The 17,897-nt window shown below is 37.4% G+C and overlaps 1 protein-coding gene across 1 annotated transcript in view; it reads left to right on the top strand.

Moving 5' to 3' along the window:
• SLC36A4 (solute carrier family 36 member 4) overlaps window positions 1-17,897 on the top strand; it is an 83,811-nt gene that overhangs the window by 20,465 nt on the left and 45,449 nt on the right. The window contains 1 exon segment of the mRNA XM_041417052.1: window positions 12,848-13,017. Coding sequence (XP_041272986.1) covers window positions 12,848-13,017 — 170 coding nt within the window.

Raw genomic sequence — 17,897 nt, 5'->3', positions numbered from 1 at the left:
TTTAGCTACCATATATCTGAGTTTATCTGAACTTCTTTTGTCATCTGGAAGTTTCATTATAGGAAATCAGCTGTTTGTCTGAGATTATTTGATGCCTGCAGGTCTTGGGCAAAAAAACCTCCCCAGGCTCAGAGAATAGACTGGACTACACTAAGCTTGTTACTTTTAGGTTATATAGTGTGCCTGGGACAGACTAGACTTGCTGTGTGTGTCATGCCCAGTAGATCTGGTGCATGTCCCAGTTTTATCAGGTTTGCTCACGTACTGCATAGCGCACAGGGAATCCCAAGTGAGAGCTCTGTAAGCTTTGGGAAGGTGGTGAAGGCTTATCACTCGGTAACAGTAGTTTATTGAATTATAGGTAGGGAATTGGTTTATGGTAATTATTTTCTGGCACATTACATCCCAAATTAGACAGCTCTTAAATTTACATCAGTAGTGGCAGCATTGGCTTCTGGTGTAAACCTCTTAAAGAACTGCCCAGAGCATTTGCTTGTTTGACTTCCTGGTTGTTACTAAGGATATCTTTAAGAACACCCAATTTTTTTTCTCTCTTTTGTTAAAGAGCTTAATGATATAGGGTTTATTCTATTTGTACTTTTAAAATGTAAAAATGCTACTTTATATTATAAGATATTAGTGCTATGTATGTATTGCATGTATTTCTGCACAGGCTGTCTCTATTTTTTACTTGGTCATAATTTACTCCCTCTTCAAAGCAAATGGGAAGCATGCTTAAGTTTTCACCTTGTTATTAGTGTTTACAAACTAATTAAATGTTTATTTGTGTACTTTGTGTGTGTGCTTACATTACACAAAACCATTAATATAACATGGCTACCTTCACAAACGGAAATGAAAGTGAAAATCTATAGCTTAATGTCTGTTCATCATATGCAGAATGATACTAAGATGTCCCTGCCTCTTGGGGATATTTTGGGCATGAAGAATGTTTGCTGTGCGTTCTTATGCTGTATTTGCATTCACTATAGAGAAGATCTGAAGAAAAATTTTTTTCATATATTTGAATAATCAGAACTAAACAAAGTTGTTGAAGCATGAAATAAAAAAAAGATAAGTGAAGCAAAGCAAGACAAGACATTTCTTCTTTATATAATTAGAATTTCATGTAATTCTTGGTGAATGATTTAATTGATAACTAGTTATTACAGCTCAGGAAGTAACCATCATAAACCTGTTGTGTAGTAAGTGGTAACTTTGTTACCCCCTGTCTTACTGTCCTTCCTATATCCATGTGGTTGAGTTGTTCTGGTAAGGAAGAAAAAAGCTCCATTTAATTAGATTGGCTCCTTAGTCTACTCTTGTCTGACTGCAGGCACATAAAATGGATTTACGTAATCTTGGTCTTGTTTTTAGAGACTTGATTTTAGGTTTTGTTCTGGAATGTCTTGCAAATATCTCATATTACTGTGAGGCTGTCTGAACATGGCATTATAAACAGAAGCCTTAAGGTCTTAATTTTCAGAAAAGTTGATTTTGATCGCTTAATTTTATACAGTAAGTTTGCATAACAGTTGTAAGGTCTCATTTTAACTTTTCCTTGAATCTGAATGTGTTATGCTAGTTCTCATCTTGAGAGCTGACAGATTACTGGGTGTTATGAAAAAGAACAATGAAATTTTGGGATTTTGGGCTGGTGCAGTCATCTTAAGCAGAATCTGACAAGAGAGGAAAACTGCTCTCAGTGTGTTTGTTTGGGTTTTTTTTCATCCCCTTGTTCCAAAATACATATTTCTTAATTTTTTTTTCTTTTGGTTTAGCACTTGTCATGACTTAAAATATGACTGTAGTTCATTAGTAACTAATAAAAATTAATGACACTAATAAAACAGAGGACCTGGTCACTAAGTGGAAGACGTTTCAGAGAGCTGCAATGATTCAGCAGATTCCTACTAGAATTTTCTTCTTGATCTTGAGAGACCATATTTGTCTTGCAGATGATGAGTGTATGAACGTGGGTTTTAGTTAAAATCTGGCATTGTTTAGGACTGATTAGCTGTCATAGCGTTGTAAGAAAATTAGCAGTATGGATTTTGGAATATTGTTGCTTTGGCTATAGTCAATCCCTAAATAAATATTCTTGAAGAACCTCAATTTTACTGACTTGAGTCTGTAATAACTTAAACGTGGGCTATTTGTAACTGAAATATAGGATCTCAATATAGTGCCTAGGAAGTAACACTTGGGTGGTATTAAGAGCTAGTTTAAACATTTCATCAGCCAGTATTATAAAACTATTGTGAGATATATTTCATTAAAATAAAAGCAATTAATATGATGAATTGATGATGCTAATGTGATGAATTGAGCTGTTCATATCTGCCTGTGAGATCCGTCTAAACTCTTACTTTATGGCAGGTTTGAGCAATTTTGGCAATTTGCTAAGGTCTAGGCAAGTTGTTTTTTTTGTTGCTACAATTGCTGTAGCAGGAATAAGGTTAGTGCTGTTGAAGAGCTGATTAATGTTAATTCATGCTACACTCTGAGTGATGCTTGTAACAGGATTAAGAAGTGCTGCAGTCAGTTGCTTGTGCTGTTCATTTAGTTGCTGCCACTTAGAGATGTCTGTAAAAACGGGGTTGCTCCAGATTGGTGTAAGGTTGCTGCTGCAAATGGTGGCTGTCTTGACAGCTGGGTGGGGATCATTACTGTGTGGGAACAGGAGAAGGTGGCAGCAGGGACACCTAGTGACCCCGAGCTAGCAAACGGCAACCGAGAGCTCAGTACTGTCAGTCTTGGCATTACCATTCATAGTGCTGAGAGTTGCTTTGGGATTTCGTCACTTTTATGTTTAGATTTTAAAAAAAATTAGGGTGACCTTATGAAAATCCTACTGACTGGTGACATCGGTTCAGCCTGTGGAGCAGCAGTGGCAGCAGAAATGCAATGCTCTTACGTGGATGCAACAAACCACATAAGATGCTCCGTTTTAAGCCTTCAGGTGAAGCTTTTGGTTCAAGGGGCAGAATGTTGATTTTGAAGTGGAGAAAATGTATCTTCAGCCCTCAGTAAACATTATTGAGTACAGGACCGTGCTGGGGCTGGGAGATTTGGCAGCTGCTGCTTTCCCTCTGTGGTTTGGTTCTCTCTGGCTGTGGGTTCCCTGTGACAAATGATGCTGCCTGCAAAGCACGGGGTTGTTCTTCAAGCCACAGAACAGAAGAGAGTATCAATGCTACTCCTTGAAAACAGGAGCTGTGGGTGATGTAGTAGAGTGAAGGTGTCTTTCACAGAACATGGAACAGTATTTTGTAAGAACCATGTTAGAGTGCCTCTCGTATTCCACAGGTGAGTAGACCTGATTTTAAAATTAATAGATTTTGTTACTGAATTAAAAGTAACTTCAGACTAAGTTTGTCCAAAATGAAATTAAGAGTCTTGAATGCCCTTTTTAGAAGGGTGTAAACCAACGCCTTCAGGCTTGGCTCTGTCTGTAGCATTGCCATGTGCAGGTAATGGCTTTGCATAATGTTGTGTTTATGTAATACCTGTTACACTTAATGAATATTTTGCATCAAAAGTCTGCTTGGGTTTCTCGTTCTAGATATAAAAAAAAAAAAGTGAAAGTGATATTTTATAATAAGCTTCAGGAGGAAGAAGGATGCAATAGTATCATAATATTTAAACAAGAAATATAATTTTCCTTCTCCATTACATATAAATATGCTAAATTAACTGCAGTTTTTACAGTTGAGTATGATTTTTTCCCTCCTGTTGGGTGCTGCAGATGGATTAGTTTAGTGAAGAGAAAAACATTACTTTCCAACATTAATTTCAGGTTTGGAAAATAAGACTTCTTATATTTTGGCCTATTACTTGAAGATGTCTATTCAAACTGCTTTTGAACTTGGATATCACAGCTTTGCAGCTGAAGATAGAGTGGTATTTGTATACCAGAAGACAGGCTCTGGAATCACATTAGGCAGCAGCTAACCAATTCCAGAAGATTTAGAAAGAGAAAACTAAGTGGATTATCATTTAAAAATGTCATTATTTGGATTTTGAAAGTAATGCAGATGAGCTTGTTAGGCCTGTGGCTTTGAGATAAAAGCCTCTCATTGTCAAAAACTCTTTTGACAGATTAGTATTGTCCTTAAAAAAAAAAAAAAAAAAAAAAAAAAAAAAAGAAACCCAATGGCATGCTTCCCTTGTCCTTAAGACCAGACTGTATTTTTCAGAAGCAGACATTTAACAGGTAGTTTGACATCATCTAAATCTACTTGTGGCATCAGCTCTTTGGATCAAGATTTATCAATTCCAGAGGTGTTCTTTTTGATGATGCAAATGATGCAAAGGCTTGTATCCTCAAAATGTGAAAGGTGGGAGTTCTCTGAGGATGTTTTTGTATTTGGACAAGCATGTTTATGTATTTGCACTAGATTTGATGACTGTGGACATGACCTACTACTAAATGTACATGATAAATGTGGACTTGAGATGTTTTGTCAGCAAGAAGTGTGTTATAGCTACTGTGCAAAATCAGGAAATGATTACAAGCACATGTGTTACAAACAGAGAATGTTGTTAGATACAGCAGATAGAAAGATGTTGTATCAGAAACTGTTAAAAATATACATCTGCCCAGTTCAGATGAATGTTGATAAAGTATCAGACAACTTGATATCATCTCTTTACCAAGTTAAATATTCCTTACCAGTAATCTGCACTTCCTGAGAATGGAGAAACTTGCTTTTTTACATATGGAGAACCTGGAGAAGCATTGTTTTTTTACATATTGTACTTTTATTACTTCTTATTTTAAAGGCAATTCTTAATAACACAAACAGAAGGCCCCTAGGATAACATTCTTTCAGGCAGCATCCCACACACATGCTTGCAACATTCAAATGTTTCTTTTTCTTTAGAAAACCTAAGATACACATGCATTTACACAATCGCAGAACAAAGGCATTTTAAGTTTACTGCTTACTTCCCTGAAACTTTTCTTAATCATTATGTGCTTGGTGACTTTGAAGAAGGGGGCAAAGAGCAAGTGTCAGAGTGCCAAGCTGTCGTGCTCTGCCTTGCCAGCTTATGGCAGGTGGGTTTTGGGGTCTGAGACACAGTGTCAGTGAGGTACAGAAGCTCATTTTCCTTTTAGATCTGACACTGTCTTAGATGGAAGGCTTGCCTGCCTTAATTATACATGCAGTAGAGGCAGAGTGATGCACACACTACTTATGCTGATGTTACGTATAATTAAGAGGCATAGTTAAATAATTTCAGGTAGGAATTACTTATCCAGTTTATTTTGCTTTTTTGGAGCCAGATTTTTTGTTTCCCTGGCCCATCATTCTGTAAGTCTTCTAAACTGCAGCTTTTTTGAACTTAGTTGTGATGGTTGAATAGGATTTTCCTTTCCTTTTCTTTCTGTTATGTTCTGAGTGAGCACTTACCTGCTGTGTATGGAATTCTCCAAGTAGTATTTAAAATGTAAGTCTTCATGATGTGAGAAAGGTTTTGAATATAACACTGAAGATGGAGAAATGTTAATGACTTTTCCTGGAGAGACCAGCTAGCTAAAATAAATACTTGCATCCTTGGTTTTAGACTTTAATGTCTGTGATTTAATCAGAAGCATCTTAACTTTACCATCTATAATAGGCTTTGTGCAGGCTTTTCATTGATGAAAGTAGCATTGCAGTGTGTGCACATGCTGGTGTCTATATGTAACAATGAATAAAGTTTAAGGTCTCGTTTGCATCTTAAATATTTTGCCAACATATTTATTTTTGAGTTAAATCTGATGTAAACCATTAATAATTTACATTTATTGAATACAGGATGATGGAGACAACAGCTGGAAAAAAAGGTTATTTTATTATATGGCTGAAAATACTAAGTATTAATAAACTGATCATTTTGTCAAAGGAATTTTTAACCCAGTAATGTTCTTGAATGTTCACTGAGGAATACCTTTCCTAAACCTAAAATTTTTTATTAATACATGTTCTCCCAGAGTTGAGAGCCCTAATAATGTACAACTGAACACTTCTGCAGGCATCAGTAATGGCTCCCTAATAAACGTTGTGGTTGAAAAATTATACTGATTTCTCAGGAGAAGCAGAAGAAAGAATCCTAAAAGAAATGGGAGAGGTGGGAAGGGAAAATGTTGTAATGGTGAAGGTATTTGGAGTGAGAAGGTTAGAGCAGGAAGTGATGTGGTGTGTGTTCTTCAGCTTGTCTTTGTGTATTCTTTGCCTTGTGTTGTGCTTGAGCTGTGTGGGTGTGTCATGGCTAAGGTGATGAGTAGTGCAGCTGTGAAGGTGGCTGCTCTCAGGGCAAGCTGAATTGTAAGGAACTGTTCTAAGGAAAGTGAAATCATCACTGTCTTCTCTTCCTTCTGTTTGGATTGATTGGGGTTTCTTTTCAGAATTGGATGGTTATTTCTTTCAATGATGGATGTGTAAAATGTAAGATGTGACATGCAAAACACTTCCTGTGTTGGCGTCCTGTTGTTTTTTAACTGTTGATCCAGCAGCGTATATGTTTGTATTTTCAAGGCTCCTTATCCCAGGGCAGAGAAATTTCTGTATTGAGTTGTAAAATTTTGTAGGTCCTTAATCCCATTTTTTTCCTGTCATACTCATTAATCCTCAGTGGAAATCATTGTAATTTATTTTTTCACTTCTGCAGTAATGAAATTTGTACAGCCCCATGCAGGACCTTGCAATATATGTATACTTTGTTCTGTGTCCTCTTAGAAACTAAAGCAACATGTGGGTGGAGGAGCATTTCAGGTAAAAGATAAAAGACCTTTTGGGAAGACATTTTATTTTAAACCATTTGCATTGAAACAGATTGAAGGTTGTAAATTTTTTCTCTCTTGCCTACCAAAAAGCAGGTAGGGATAGGTGAGAACTTAGTAATCATTATAACTTATTTTGAGGGGACTTAAATTTGATGTGAGTTTGATCATTGGCTGGCATAAAAATTTAAGTGCCGTTGCAGCTTTGGGAAGTTTTATTTTTATCTCCTGAGCCAGAAAGAGTCCAGAAATACACAATCATATTCTACATCTTTATGTATTGTTGCAGTAGATCGAAATATACCAGCAACACTTGCATTTCTAAGTAGTTTTTTCTTTTATCACTTACCTTGTGGAAATTTGGAGTCTAGCATAACTTATACGGAACATATTGGACCATAGTACTGTGTTGTCTGTAGGCTGCATGGGGGCTGGAACTGTCTGATAAATTAGAAATGTAATTTTCTATTAGCATTTATCTTTTGCTCAATAAAACTACATACTATTGTAAAGACCAGCAAAGAATATAACACTTCAGTGATTTTGACAGGACAGATATTTAAAAATATTTTAAAATATTGATGACTGAACAAAAATGCTGCTTTATCATTTTCAGTTTTCATTGGAGAGAAATTTCTTGGATTTGGTTCACAAAGTCACATAGGATGCGATAATACACAAACTTGCAGAACTTCTGTTAAGTTTCAGAGCAAGCTAAAGATTAAATAAATGTAATAATAAAGTGATAAATAAATTCTTGAACATAATAAAAGAAAAACCCCCTGGAGAGTGCAAAGTTTGGACAGCAAGCTAGGTAAGATTTACACAATTCCTTCAAGCATTGTAAAATCAAGGCCGTCAGAACAGGGTGGTAGATTGGGTTTGTTTTTTTTTGTGTAGGTGAGTAATTCTTTTTCCTGGTGAAACAAGTGGAAAGGGGCTTTACTGGAGTCTGAGGATATTGGTTTTTGGAGTGATTGGAATTGCTCAGCAGATTTCAGAAGGTACTGTGTTCTGTAGTGAGAACTTGTCTTCTGGATTTATTTATTTCATGTAAAACTTTCACTATAAAAATTGATGTACAGTCACCATTTGGCTTGCATTTTTCTTTGGGTAATAGTAGCTGCCCTTTTGTTTGCAGTCATGAGGGATCTGTTAAGGAAAATTGGATTGTTTATTGTACGTGTTCTAAATAGTGATGTTCTGTAGCTTAGTAAAGAGAGTGAGCTTCAAAAATGTATCTAAAAGTGATGGAATAGAAGCCTGTTGCTCAAAATATTGCATGACCTTTTTCTGTGCAGTGGAAGAGGAGATGCACTAGGACAGGCAAGCAAACATGCTAATATAATAATGACGTATGTTGTTATTATTATTTTATTTGAGGTAACTGTACTTTTTCGGCAGACAGTTCCCTCATAGGCTGTGTGGTTGTAAATCCACCTTTCAGTGAGCAGATGAATTCATTGGTACCTTCTGCAGACAAGAAGGAATGGGCCAGGCTTGCACTGCATTTATCTGCTGAGGATTTAATATTTTGTCTTTGGAGGTTAGGTAGTAGAATTTAGGTTTTGCATATCTTGAATACCTTTGATGTCATCTTTTTTGCTTTGACTGAACAGGGCTTTATTTTGCTGCTTTAGGGCATGTTTAGAGATTTTTTTTCCCATGAGTAAATTGATAAATATATTGGTTTTAATTTTCCAAAATTCTTGAGCTTGTCTCTAGCTTAAGCCAGTCAAAACTTCTATATAGCTGTCTACTTGGTATACTTACTTTAGAAGTGCAGGGGATAAAGGATGGCCATTTTAGTGGGATTTCCTGAGAAATGGAAAGGTGACTGTATGTATCTCAACATTAAGCATGTCTGCTCTTAAGCTATCCATTTCAAGATTAGCTTTCAGTGGCTATGAAAATGAAATAAAAGTTTATCTGATTGTCTGCAGGTCGAATTCTCTTGTGGGTTTTTTTTGGGTGCAGTTATATGCAAAGTACAGTAGAGATTTCTGATTAAAATTAGGCAGTCCCCTGCAGCTTATTTGCAGGAAGACTGTGAATATAGCAGGATATTCAAGGCAAAGGATGAGGAGGCAATGGTATTACTGGGGATGTTTATACCTACTTCAAGCAGCTTGAAATGAAGGGGAAAGCACTTTGTATAATGGATGATATCAGATTAGCCAGGTTATTTCAAACATTCAGTTATGATTCTTTGCCAGTTAATTATGGGTAGTTTTGAATTTACTTGGTGGATGAAAGCAAGATGTACTGTGCTTGTTTTGCAATTTTAAGAAACCAAAGGTTGATTGTAACTAAAAGAACCTAGTATTAAGTTTCAAGGAGTATAATAGTAGTGATGTGTGCAAATGTCTCAAAAAATGTCTCAGGAAAAACTCTGTGAAGCAGCTGCCAGAGAAAAATGATAGTTTACTCAGTGAGGAGAAGAAAAAAAAAGCATGGAAATTGAGAAATTATGAAAAGAATAAGCTTAGTCTAAAATATCTGATTGCATAGGTGTTTAGGGCTGTGACAGGGACTAGCATGAAGTGAAGGGGAAAGAGCTTGAAGGAAGCACAGCATGGAAATCAGAAGCACAAAAGAGAGTCATTAAATAAAAAAGTAAAAAAAAATGTATCTTTGAAACGGAATCTTGACTCATCTCACCTCCTGGTTCCAGAAAGGAGGCAGTAAAACCAGTACTAAAAAGCATTTGTGAAAAGAACCTTGTCTCTTGCATTCAGATGAAATGTTAGGTTTTCTGAAGTCATTGCAAGAGGAGCTGTGCAGGGAGTGGAAAGAAATTTTACAGTGAAGATCTATCCAGTAGCTGCCCACCAGTGACTCAGTGTCAGACCAAGCACTGGCTCACATCCTATCTCCTGGCAGCCTCTGTCTCCTTGTGAACACTCCACTGATCTTTTGGATCCTGATGAGTTTCAGCAGCTTAAGGAGCTGGGTGATTTTGGTAATATACGTGTAATTGGTTGTTACTCGGTCATGCTAATCCTGTGAGTTACAGAACTTCGTAGCTTGTCTGGAGTGGGTGATACTGAATACTCTATAAAACCTGGCTCAAGTTCTTTGCATAATTTCTTTGGGGATCAGTTTTACTGAGGGAACCGTCTCCTGCAATGACAACAATGAGAGGGTGCTTGAACCTGGGAAGGCTGGTGCTGAGCTGGGCAGGGACACTCTCACCTGGACTGAGTGATGCACAAAAGGCTGCATTAACATTCTCATCTGTTCAGCCTGGAGGCACTGATACTAACTCAAGGATAAGCTGGGAGGAATTAGCATTTTTAAATAAAATTTCAAGGTCTACATATGTTAATATGTCTCTCACCTCCAGTCTTATTATCCTGTATTTCTTTTAGTGTCACATTTTCTTTAACTCAGCAAAAATGAAAGTTGTAACGTTAAAGAGAGGATGATGATATGAGAACATGAGTTTAAATGGGTATGTTTTATTCTAATTTACTCATAAATATACAGGAAATGACATCATTGCATTTAATGAGTAAACTTGGTTTTGTGGATAGTTAAAAAGCCAGAGTGTGTATGCTTAAGAGCATTGTCCTATAATGGTTTTAAATTGCTTTAAAATTTTTTAAAGTTTTTGTTTTCTTCAGAAACATGGGTGTTCTGGGTTTAAATGCTAAACTGGTTGGGCTTAAATGCTAAAGATAAAAAAAATTCTGTATAGTTAGAAATTTAAAAAGAAAATTTCAGTGCTTCCTTTGGACTCAAGAACATTGAACACAGTGTGTGCCACTAGTCCTTTACTTCATTTATGATTTTCAGATAGACAATTCTATGATAATCTTGTCAGCCTGTGAAAAGAACTTTCTTAAAATATAAAAAGATTTAAAAAGCAGATATCCTGGTCAGAGTCTGTTACAGACCACGTCTCTTTCTGTATTCTTCCTGCTGCTCAACACTCATTTAAAAATGGATTTAATTTTTGAAACTCTTCTTTGTTTAAATTTTGCATTCCCCACCAGGTCAAGTTACAGTCCAAACTCAGGCTCTTTTCTGGAGAAACAACATCAGCAGTAGAGGCTCTGAAATATATAAAGAAATTAACTTGTATAATGCATTTTAATTGAATAGGAATGAAAATTGCCTCTAATTGTGCACCTTCATGGGACCTCTTGGTTCCCAAGTGTAAAATTACTTTTTGGGATTTGAAATATAGGAGAAATAGGGCCATGTGGTATAGACTGGCAGTGGTGATATGCTACTGCAAGTCAGGAAGTAAATGTCAGTGGGTGACTAGGAGGAAAGGAGCAATTGCTGCATAGAAAATAATATGCCAACAATTCAGAGATATCAATTTGTTAGTTAATTAGTGGATGAAATCTGATTTTTTCATAACTCGTATTGCTTAAATAGTAAATATTCAGTCAATTAAAAAGCAATTTTGTATGATGAACACTAGCTTTTACAGGGCAACCCTATTGCACTGAGACTGTTTGTCTGTATTAGCTATGACATAAGTGCTAACCAGGGATGACAAGCTTTTTTAATTAACTGTGCATCATCAAATATAACCGGCAAGTCTACTGAAAGATAAGCTGAACTGCGAACTTTATTCCACTGTCTGTATTGCCTAGATCTTCATTAGCTAATTTCATCACAGTGATGCCTTTTTGGGACTAGCTAAAAACAAAGGCCAGACAAAATGAAGAGAATTAAAAGTGGTTATATTTATTAAAGGGCCTTCAGGTACATTTATGGCAGATGAAGCCCCAAGGAACTACACCCAAAAATGGATGATGTGTCATGGGTTTCCATACTTTTATAAGTTTGATCCATTTGCATATTGGGGATTAATCTTCCAATTACAGCTTCAGGTAATGAAGTAATTTTACTCCAAGTTTGCTGCCCCCCAACTCACTTTTGTTTACATCTCTCGGGGCTGAGGTGGTAAGTCCTTGCTTCCCAGGGCTAAAGAGGAATTGTTTTGTTTGACCAAAATGGGAAAACAGTAGCTAACACTGTATATGGAGTTTAGAGTATACACTAAAGAATTGCAGGATTACAAATGTATGAAAAATAGGAAAGCTAAAATCCTAAGGCATCACTAGAAGCTTGGATGTTTCACTTAGATGCAGACTTACAGTATTATGTATCTTAATCTTGGACTGTATCCCATATTCAGTATTTGAGATGACTGTGTGGTTCTCCTGAAAGAGGTGGGGGAAGTGTGCTTGTCTAGGAGTATCCATGTACCTTCGGCTGTACCTTCAGCTGATGTTTTAAGGATCTGTTTTGCTGGTGAAATTGAAGGTGGGGAGAGCAATATGTGAGCTTGTCACTTGGTTTTACTGCCTTGCCTGGCAATTTTGTCTGGGTGTTTAAAAACTTCAGTTGGAGCTTACTGAGTGTATTTTGCTGAATGCTGTAGAGTAGAAGTAGAAGGCAATCCCCAGCAAACTTCATGCAGTAATGGTTGGAATGCCTGTGTCTTCACTTTGAAGTAATGGCAGGTCCAGTGGGGTGGCTTGACTATGTGGGGCTCAAAGCACTACGTTTAGGGAAAGCAGGGCTTAGTCTGCTTGGTCCTGCTTCTGTCAGAGAGATGAGGAAGAGCATGCGTTCTGGTAGTCATGGACTCCAGATTCCTTGCTGGGAGGACTGAGGCTGTGTGCTGAAGCTGAGCTTGTGTGTCAGTAGGTTTGTCTGTGATGGGGACTGACAGTGCAGGCATACCTGAGAGGAACAGGAGAAATATCCTTGGATTCTGAAAAGTTTTGTTGCCAAAAAAAATTCATGTTACTCCTATTATGTATTTTCATCTGGACACCATAAGTTTCTCTTGGCAGTTTTTCTGACCTATAAATATTGTTTTATGATTCCACATTGAAGCTTTTTTCCAGCTAAAATATGTGCTTTTCAATAACTGAGTTTTTCTGTTGGGTACAGGGAACATTGTGACCATCCAGGCAGTAAAACATTATTGTAGAATGATCTTACTTATTTATAAAATAATCTGAATTTTGGAAGTTGGCACTGGAAGAGGGGATACAAGTAGTTTTACTCTGAGAATGTAAATGTGATTGAGTCTCCCTGTATTTCCAGGTACTGCCATTGGAAAACAGAATGAAGGACAGCACACGTTTCCCTCAGGCGCTGAACGTTGGGATGGCAGTAGTCATGGCACTGTACATCTCACTGGCCACCCTAGGCTATATGCGCTTTGGGGATGAAGTCAAAGGCAGCATAACTTTAAACCTGCCCCAGGATAAGTGGTAAGTGCCTCTGTGATGGAAAAGCATTAATCTAGAAGGCAGAAATGTTGGAAAGGTTGTCCCATGCCTCAGTGCCATCAGGATGCTCAGACTTTTAATGTATCCACAAAAGAGCTGTGGTCTTAGCCAGTCATTTCTTCCATATTAAAAGGACTTGCATATGGAGGGTGATCAATGTTGTTATAAATGCTGATCAGTTATATTATAAATAATTCCATCTCTAGATGGAGCTAGTTCCAGGACTGTTGAAGGAGGAAGTATGCAGTTTGCAAGAAACTGTCCTGCAGTTCTGAAACCAGCTACTTTTACCATGGATATCCTGGTAATATAGAGCCCCTTTTTAGTGTAATCACTGAGTTTAGCAGGTGGCCAAATGGAATAGAAGACATCAAAGATGAATAGGCTTGTAGTTCAAGTGCAAGTCCATGGATAGTGTATATGATGAGCTCCTATCAGGAGAATGAAGCTTACATTTGCCAGTGTCTCGAGGATACTACAGTTTTTTATTTAGCTGGTTTTTTTAATGTTATGAGGGCTGCATATGGCCCATGCTGAAGATGCACTGAAGATGATTTCAACTGCTGTATAGTTTTGTATCTGTTTGTGGAGATCTATACTCTAACTATTCTCCAATATAATTAGTTTTTAAATACTTTTGTCTAATAGGCTTAAAATTAGCTACATCAACAGTGCAAAAGTGCTAAAACTGAAAACTATTTTAATGTTTTCATTCTGATCAAGTAATGTTTTACAGGTTATATACTTGCATCTACTTCTTCAGTGTCTGTTGTAGTAGCTTATTAAAGTAGTGAAATCTCAAATTACTGGGAAAAAAACCCCCTGCTTAGATGATCTGAATGCTGACTTTTTATTTGAAAAAGAGGAGAACACATGTAAAGAATGTTCTCAGTTTTTAAGTGTTACTTTTTCACTTTCTTTTCTTCCTTTTCATTCCTTAGAGTCAATGTGAACTATGCATTTTTAATATTCTTAAGAAGTTTTATTTAATTGCCAGACTGATTCCAATGTTTAATACATGAGAGTATAAAAAATGTGTCTTGAAGGATGAATGATTTTTCATTGCTAGAACTTTCATCTATTTCTTACTGGTTGTTTGCTTGCTTTGTTTTTATACTGCTATTGTAACAACTGAGATTTGGGCCCCCTCCTTCCTGCCTGCCTGCCTGCCTGCCTTCCCTCCCATTCTGATATTTGGGGATATTGCTCATGATATATATTTATATCCTTTCATGTACATACACACACACAAGAAGTTTAGCAAGGGAGGGCAATCCCAAGCACAGGTACAGGTTGGGCAGAGAGTGGATTGAGAGCAGCTCTGGGGAAAAAGTCTTGGGAGTGTGGGTGGATGAAAAGCTCATCATGACCTGGCAATGAGCACTCACAGCCCAGAAATCCACACGTGTCCTGAGCTGCATCCAGAGCAGCGTGGGCAGCAGGGCCAGGGTGGGGATTTTGCCCCTCTGTTCTGCTCTGGAGACACCCTACCTGCAGTGCTGCATCAGCTCTGGAACCCCCAACACAAGAAAGATTTTGACCTGTTGGAACATGTCTAGAGGACAACCTGAGATGATCAGAGGGCTGGAGCACCTCTCCTATGTCAGGCTGAGAAAGCTAGGGGATTTTCAGCCTGGAGAAGCGAAGGCATTGGGAAGACCTTACAGCACCTTCCAGTACCTAAAGGAGGCTTACAAGAAAGCTGGAGAGGGACTTTTTACAAGGGCATTTAGTGATAGGACAAGAGGGAATGCCTGTAAGTTAAAGGAGGGCAGGTTTCGGTTACAAATTAGAAAAAAATTCCATAGTGTGAGAGTGGTGAGGCGCTGGAACAGGTTGCCCAGAGAGGTTGTGGACTCCCCGTCCCTGGAAGTGTTAAAAACCAAGCTGAATGGGGTTCTGAGTAACCTGATCTAGTGAAAGGTACTTCCCATGGCAGGAGAGTATGAACTGGATGATCTTTGAGGTTCCTTTCAACCCAAACCATTCTGGGATTGTCTGACTTTAAAAAAAATAAAAACCAGAAATCTGCAAATGTTTACTGTATCTATTCTGTGTAATGCAGCTGAAAGAAAAAATGCTTCTATTTCTAATGTAACATGGCAGTTCTTGTTGTTTATAAGATTAGTGAAAAGCTTGTTATAAATGGTAGCTTTGGGTTTATTTGTGCCTTAAGAGAAGTGTTTTTGAAAAACAGGGAGTGAGAGGAATGTGGAATAAGCTAAGGTTGCTACTCACTGTTACTTTTTATTGTGCTCATGCAAGCAGCAGAATGAACTTTATTCTGCATCCCTGCTGTCTAACAGAGCTGTTCACATAGGAGTTTTCAAATAGCTCTTGGCTATAGTGCAGATGTGATGATGATGATATTTGTGCTGATGGCTTTGCAGGCCTAATGCAAGGAAACAGATAATAAAAGAGATGGAAACTGGTGCTCTATAGGGTTGGAAATTGGCATTATAAGTGTAATAACTCCAAAGCTACTCAGGGCACATATCCACAGTTAACAAAGTCATCTGTTTTTGTCCTACCCTGGAGAGTACCCCAGAGCACCAAACAAAATTAGGAGAAGCAGCCAGTGGTGTGCTCAGGGATTGTGATGTACGATGCTGCTGCTGTGGAGGACTGTTGGTCTACCTGATGCAGTACTGAGGGACAAATGGTTGCAATTAACTGGGCTAGCAAAACAAATTTCCAGTGAACTGCAGGACAGTATTTTGCTATTTGGTGGTCACATAAAAAGCCAGTAAGTTGCCAGTCTGAATCAGAGAAATTGCAAGGAGCAGAGGAATTTTTTCATAACAAGACAGACAGGCGAAAGAGCTGGAATGTATCTAAGCAGTGAGACTTGGCTTATGTGCTTAATTCCAGCTGAACAACCCTTGTTTAAAAATAAGCTTTTTCTGATAAAGAAAATTAAATTAAAATTCTGCCACTTTCTGAGTTTTATTTGATGTTACCACAGATGAATTGACCGGAAGGCATACACAGGCCCTAGACTAGTTAAGTTCTTAAGTTTAATTTAAATAGAGGACTACTTGTATTAAAAAAATCCTGCTAGATTGGTGCTTTTAGATAAATGACTTGGTGCTGTTCTATTTTAGATGGTGTTTGCAAGTACAAATTGTCACTCAGCATAATATATTACTTAGAATATGTTGAAAATTAACTTAAAGAGTAGATTTCAGTATTTGCAGATGTAAATTATAGAAAATTCTGCATTAGTACTTGTTAGTACCCTTGGTTTGGGTCTCGTAGATTCATAAAATGGTTTCAGTTGGAGAGGACCTTTAAAGATCATCTGTTCTGATCCCTGTGCCATGAGCAGAGAAATCTTTCATAAGACCAGGTTGCTGCAAGCTCCATCCAGCCTGGCCATGAACACTTCCAGGGATGGGGCATCCGCAGCTTCAGTATCCTCATTGTCAAAAATTTCTTCTTAGTTCTCGTTTGGGTGCTTGTCTTCTTGAGGCTGAATATGAAGGTTCTTTCCATCATCTGTTCTTTGTTAAGACATAAGTGAGTGTGTGCAACAGTTCCCTTACTGTGAATCCCAAAGGTTGCTGACCATACAAACATTGGTGTATTGAAGTTCAACAAGACTTCACATGGGACTAGTTCAAGTGAAGGCTTCACATAATTATTGCTCTGTTTGGTCTGGCTGTGCTGTTCTGCAAGTTTCGTTGCACTGCTTGCCAATATTTCTACCCTTCCGATGGATATAATGAAATCTAAAATGATGAATTGAAAAGAGGTTTAGCACATATGAATTATTTAGATTTTTATTAAAAGGTAGCCTAAGGAGTCATCTTTTTCTGATTGGAATATAATATTAAATTACTAGTAAAATCACCTCAGTCATATAAAATTATTTTTTTAATTTGGAAAGTTTTAATCTTCATAGAGCTGTAGAAAAATAGTGTAGTGGAGATGCTTACTAATCCTGTTTTTGAATATATTTTAGAAATTACTTTTGTAAAGGCTTGGGGTAGTCTGAAGCCTGAGGAATAGAGGTGAATTCTGGGTATCTGGTCAGCTAAAATTTAACCAGCTAAAATATATCTAAACTTCTGGAATAAGGACAGTCCTGCAGAACTCTTGTTCCCTCTAAATTTCTGAAAGCTGCTCAGCAATCAAAGAGACGTGTGCCACAAAAGCAGCAGCTTCTAAACTAGCTACACCATTATGTCAGCATATTAATTGATGCAGTAGCTTTTTTGTCCATTTGAATGTGCCTTTGGTGATTCCCTGAGTTGTGTACAGTGATGGCCAGACCTTTGATACAGATAATATCAGACTTATTAGTCAAAGTGTATTTTTAGTTGAATCTTATTTTTCTTTTCTTCCTCATATCCTAGAATCATAGAAAGTATGGTGGAAAAGAGCTGAACTGTACAGATAAAAGTTTTGCCATGCCGTGCCATTTGGCTACAGGATAAAGGGTCAAAAGCAGTACTGGCTGGATTTTATTTACTAATGCAGATACAGACTGTGGTACTCAAAGAGAGAATGCTTTAAGTGACCCCTACCAGGCTTTGAGAGATAGAGAGATCAAGGTCCTATTTGTTCTTTCCCTACTCTCACTGCTGTTTTTTATTTTCTTACTTATGCATGTTGGCTTTGCTTCAGTTGAACATGTTTTTAAGGACTGAAGAATTGAATCAAGCCCTCATCCATTGAACCAAGATTTTTATAATGTCCATAGAAAGAAAATCATACAAAGACTCAATTTCTGTCAGTTTGCTGCAAGTAATGACAAATGCTTGTAGTTTATGCAGCATAAATTAAAAATATATCTAAATTTTAACCTGTTGGAGGCATGGATAGCTCTTTGTAATTTGTTTACTCAGCCACAAGTAACA

This window comes from Onychostruthus taczanowskii, unplaced genomic scaffold (assembly GCF_017590055.1).
Source record: "Onychostruthus taczanowskii isolate IOZ18803 unplaced genomic scaffold, ASM1759005v1 scaffold54, whole genome shotgun sequence".
Lineage (NCBI taxonomy): Eukaryota > Metazoa > Chordata > Aves > Passeriformes > Passeridae > Onychostruthus > Onychostruthus taczanowskii.
The sequence above is the reverse complement of the archived record's forward strand: the minus strand, read 5'-3'. Positions and strand labels throughout refer to the sequence as shown.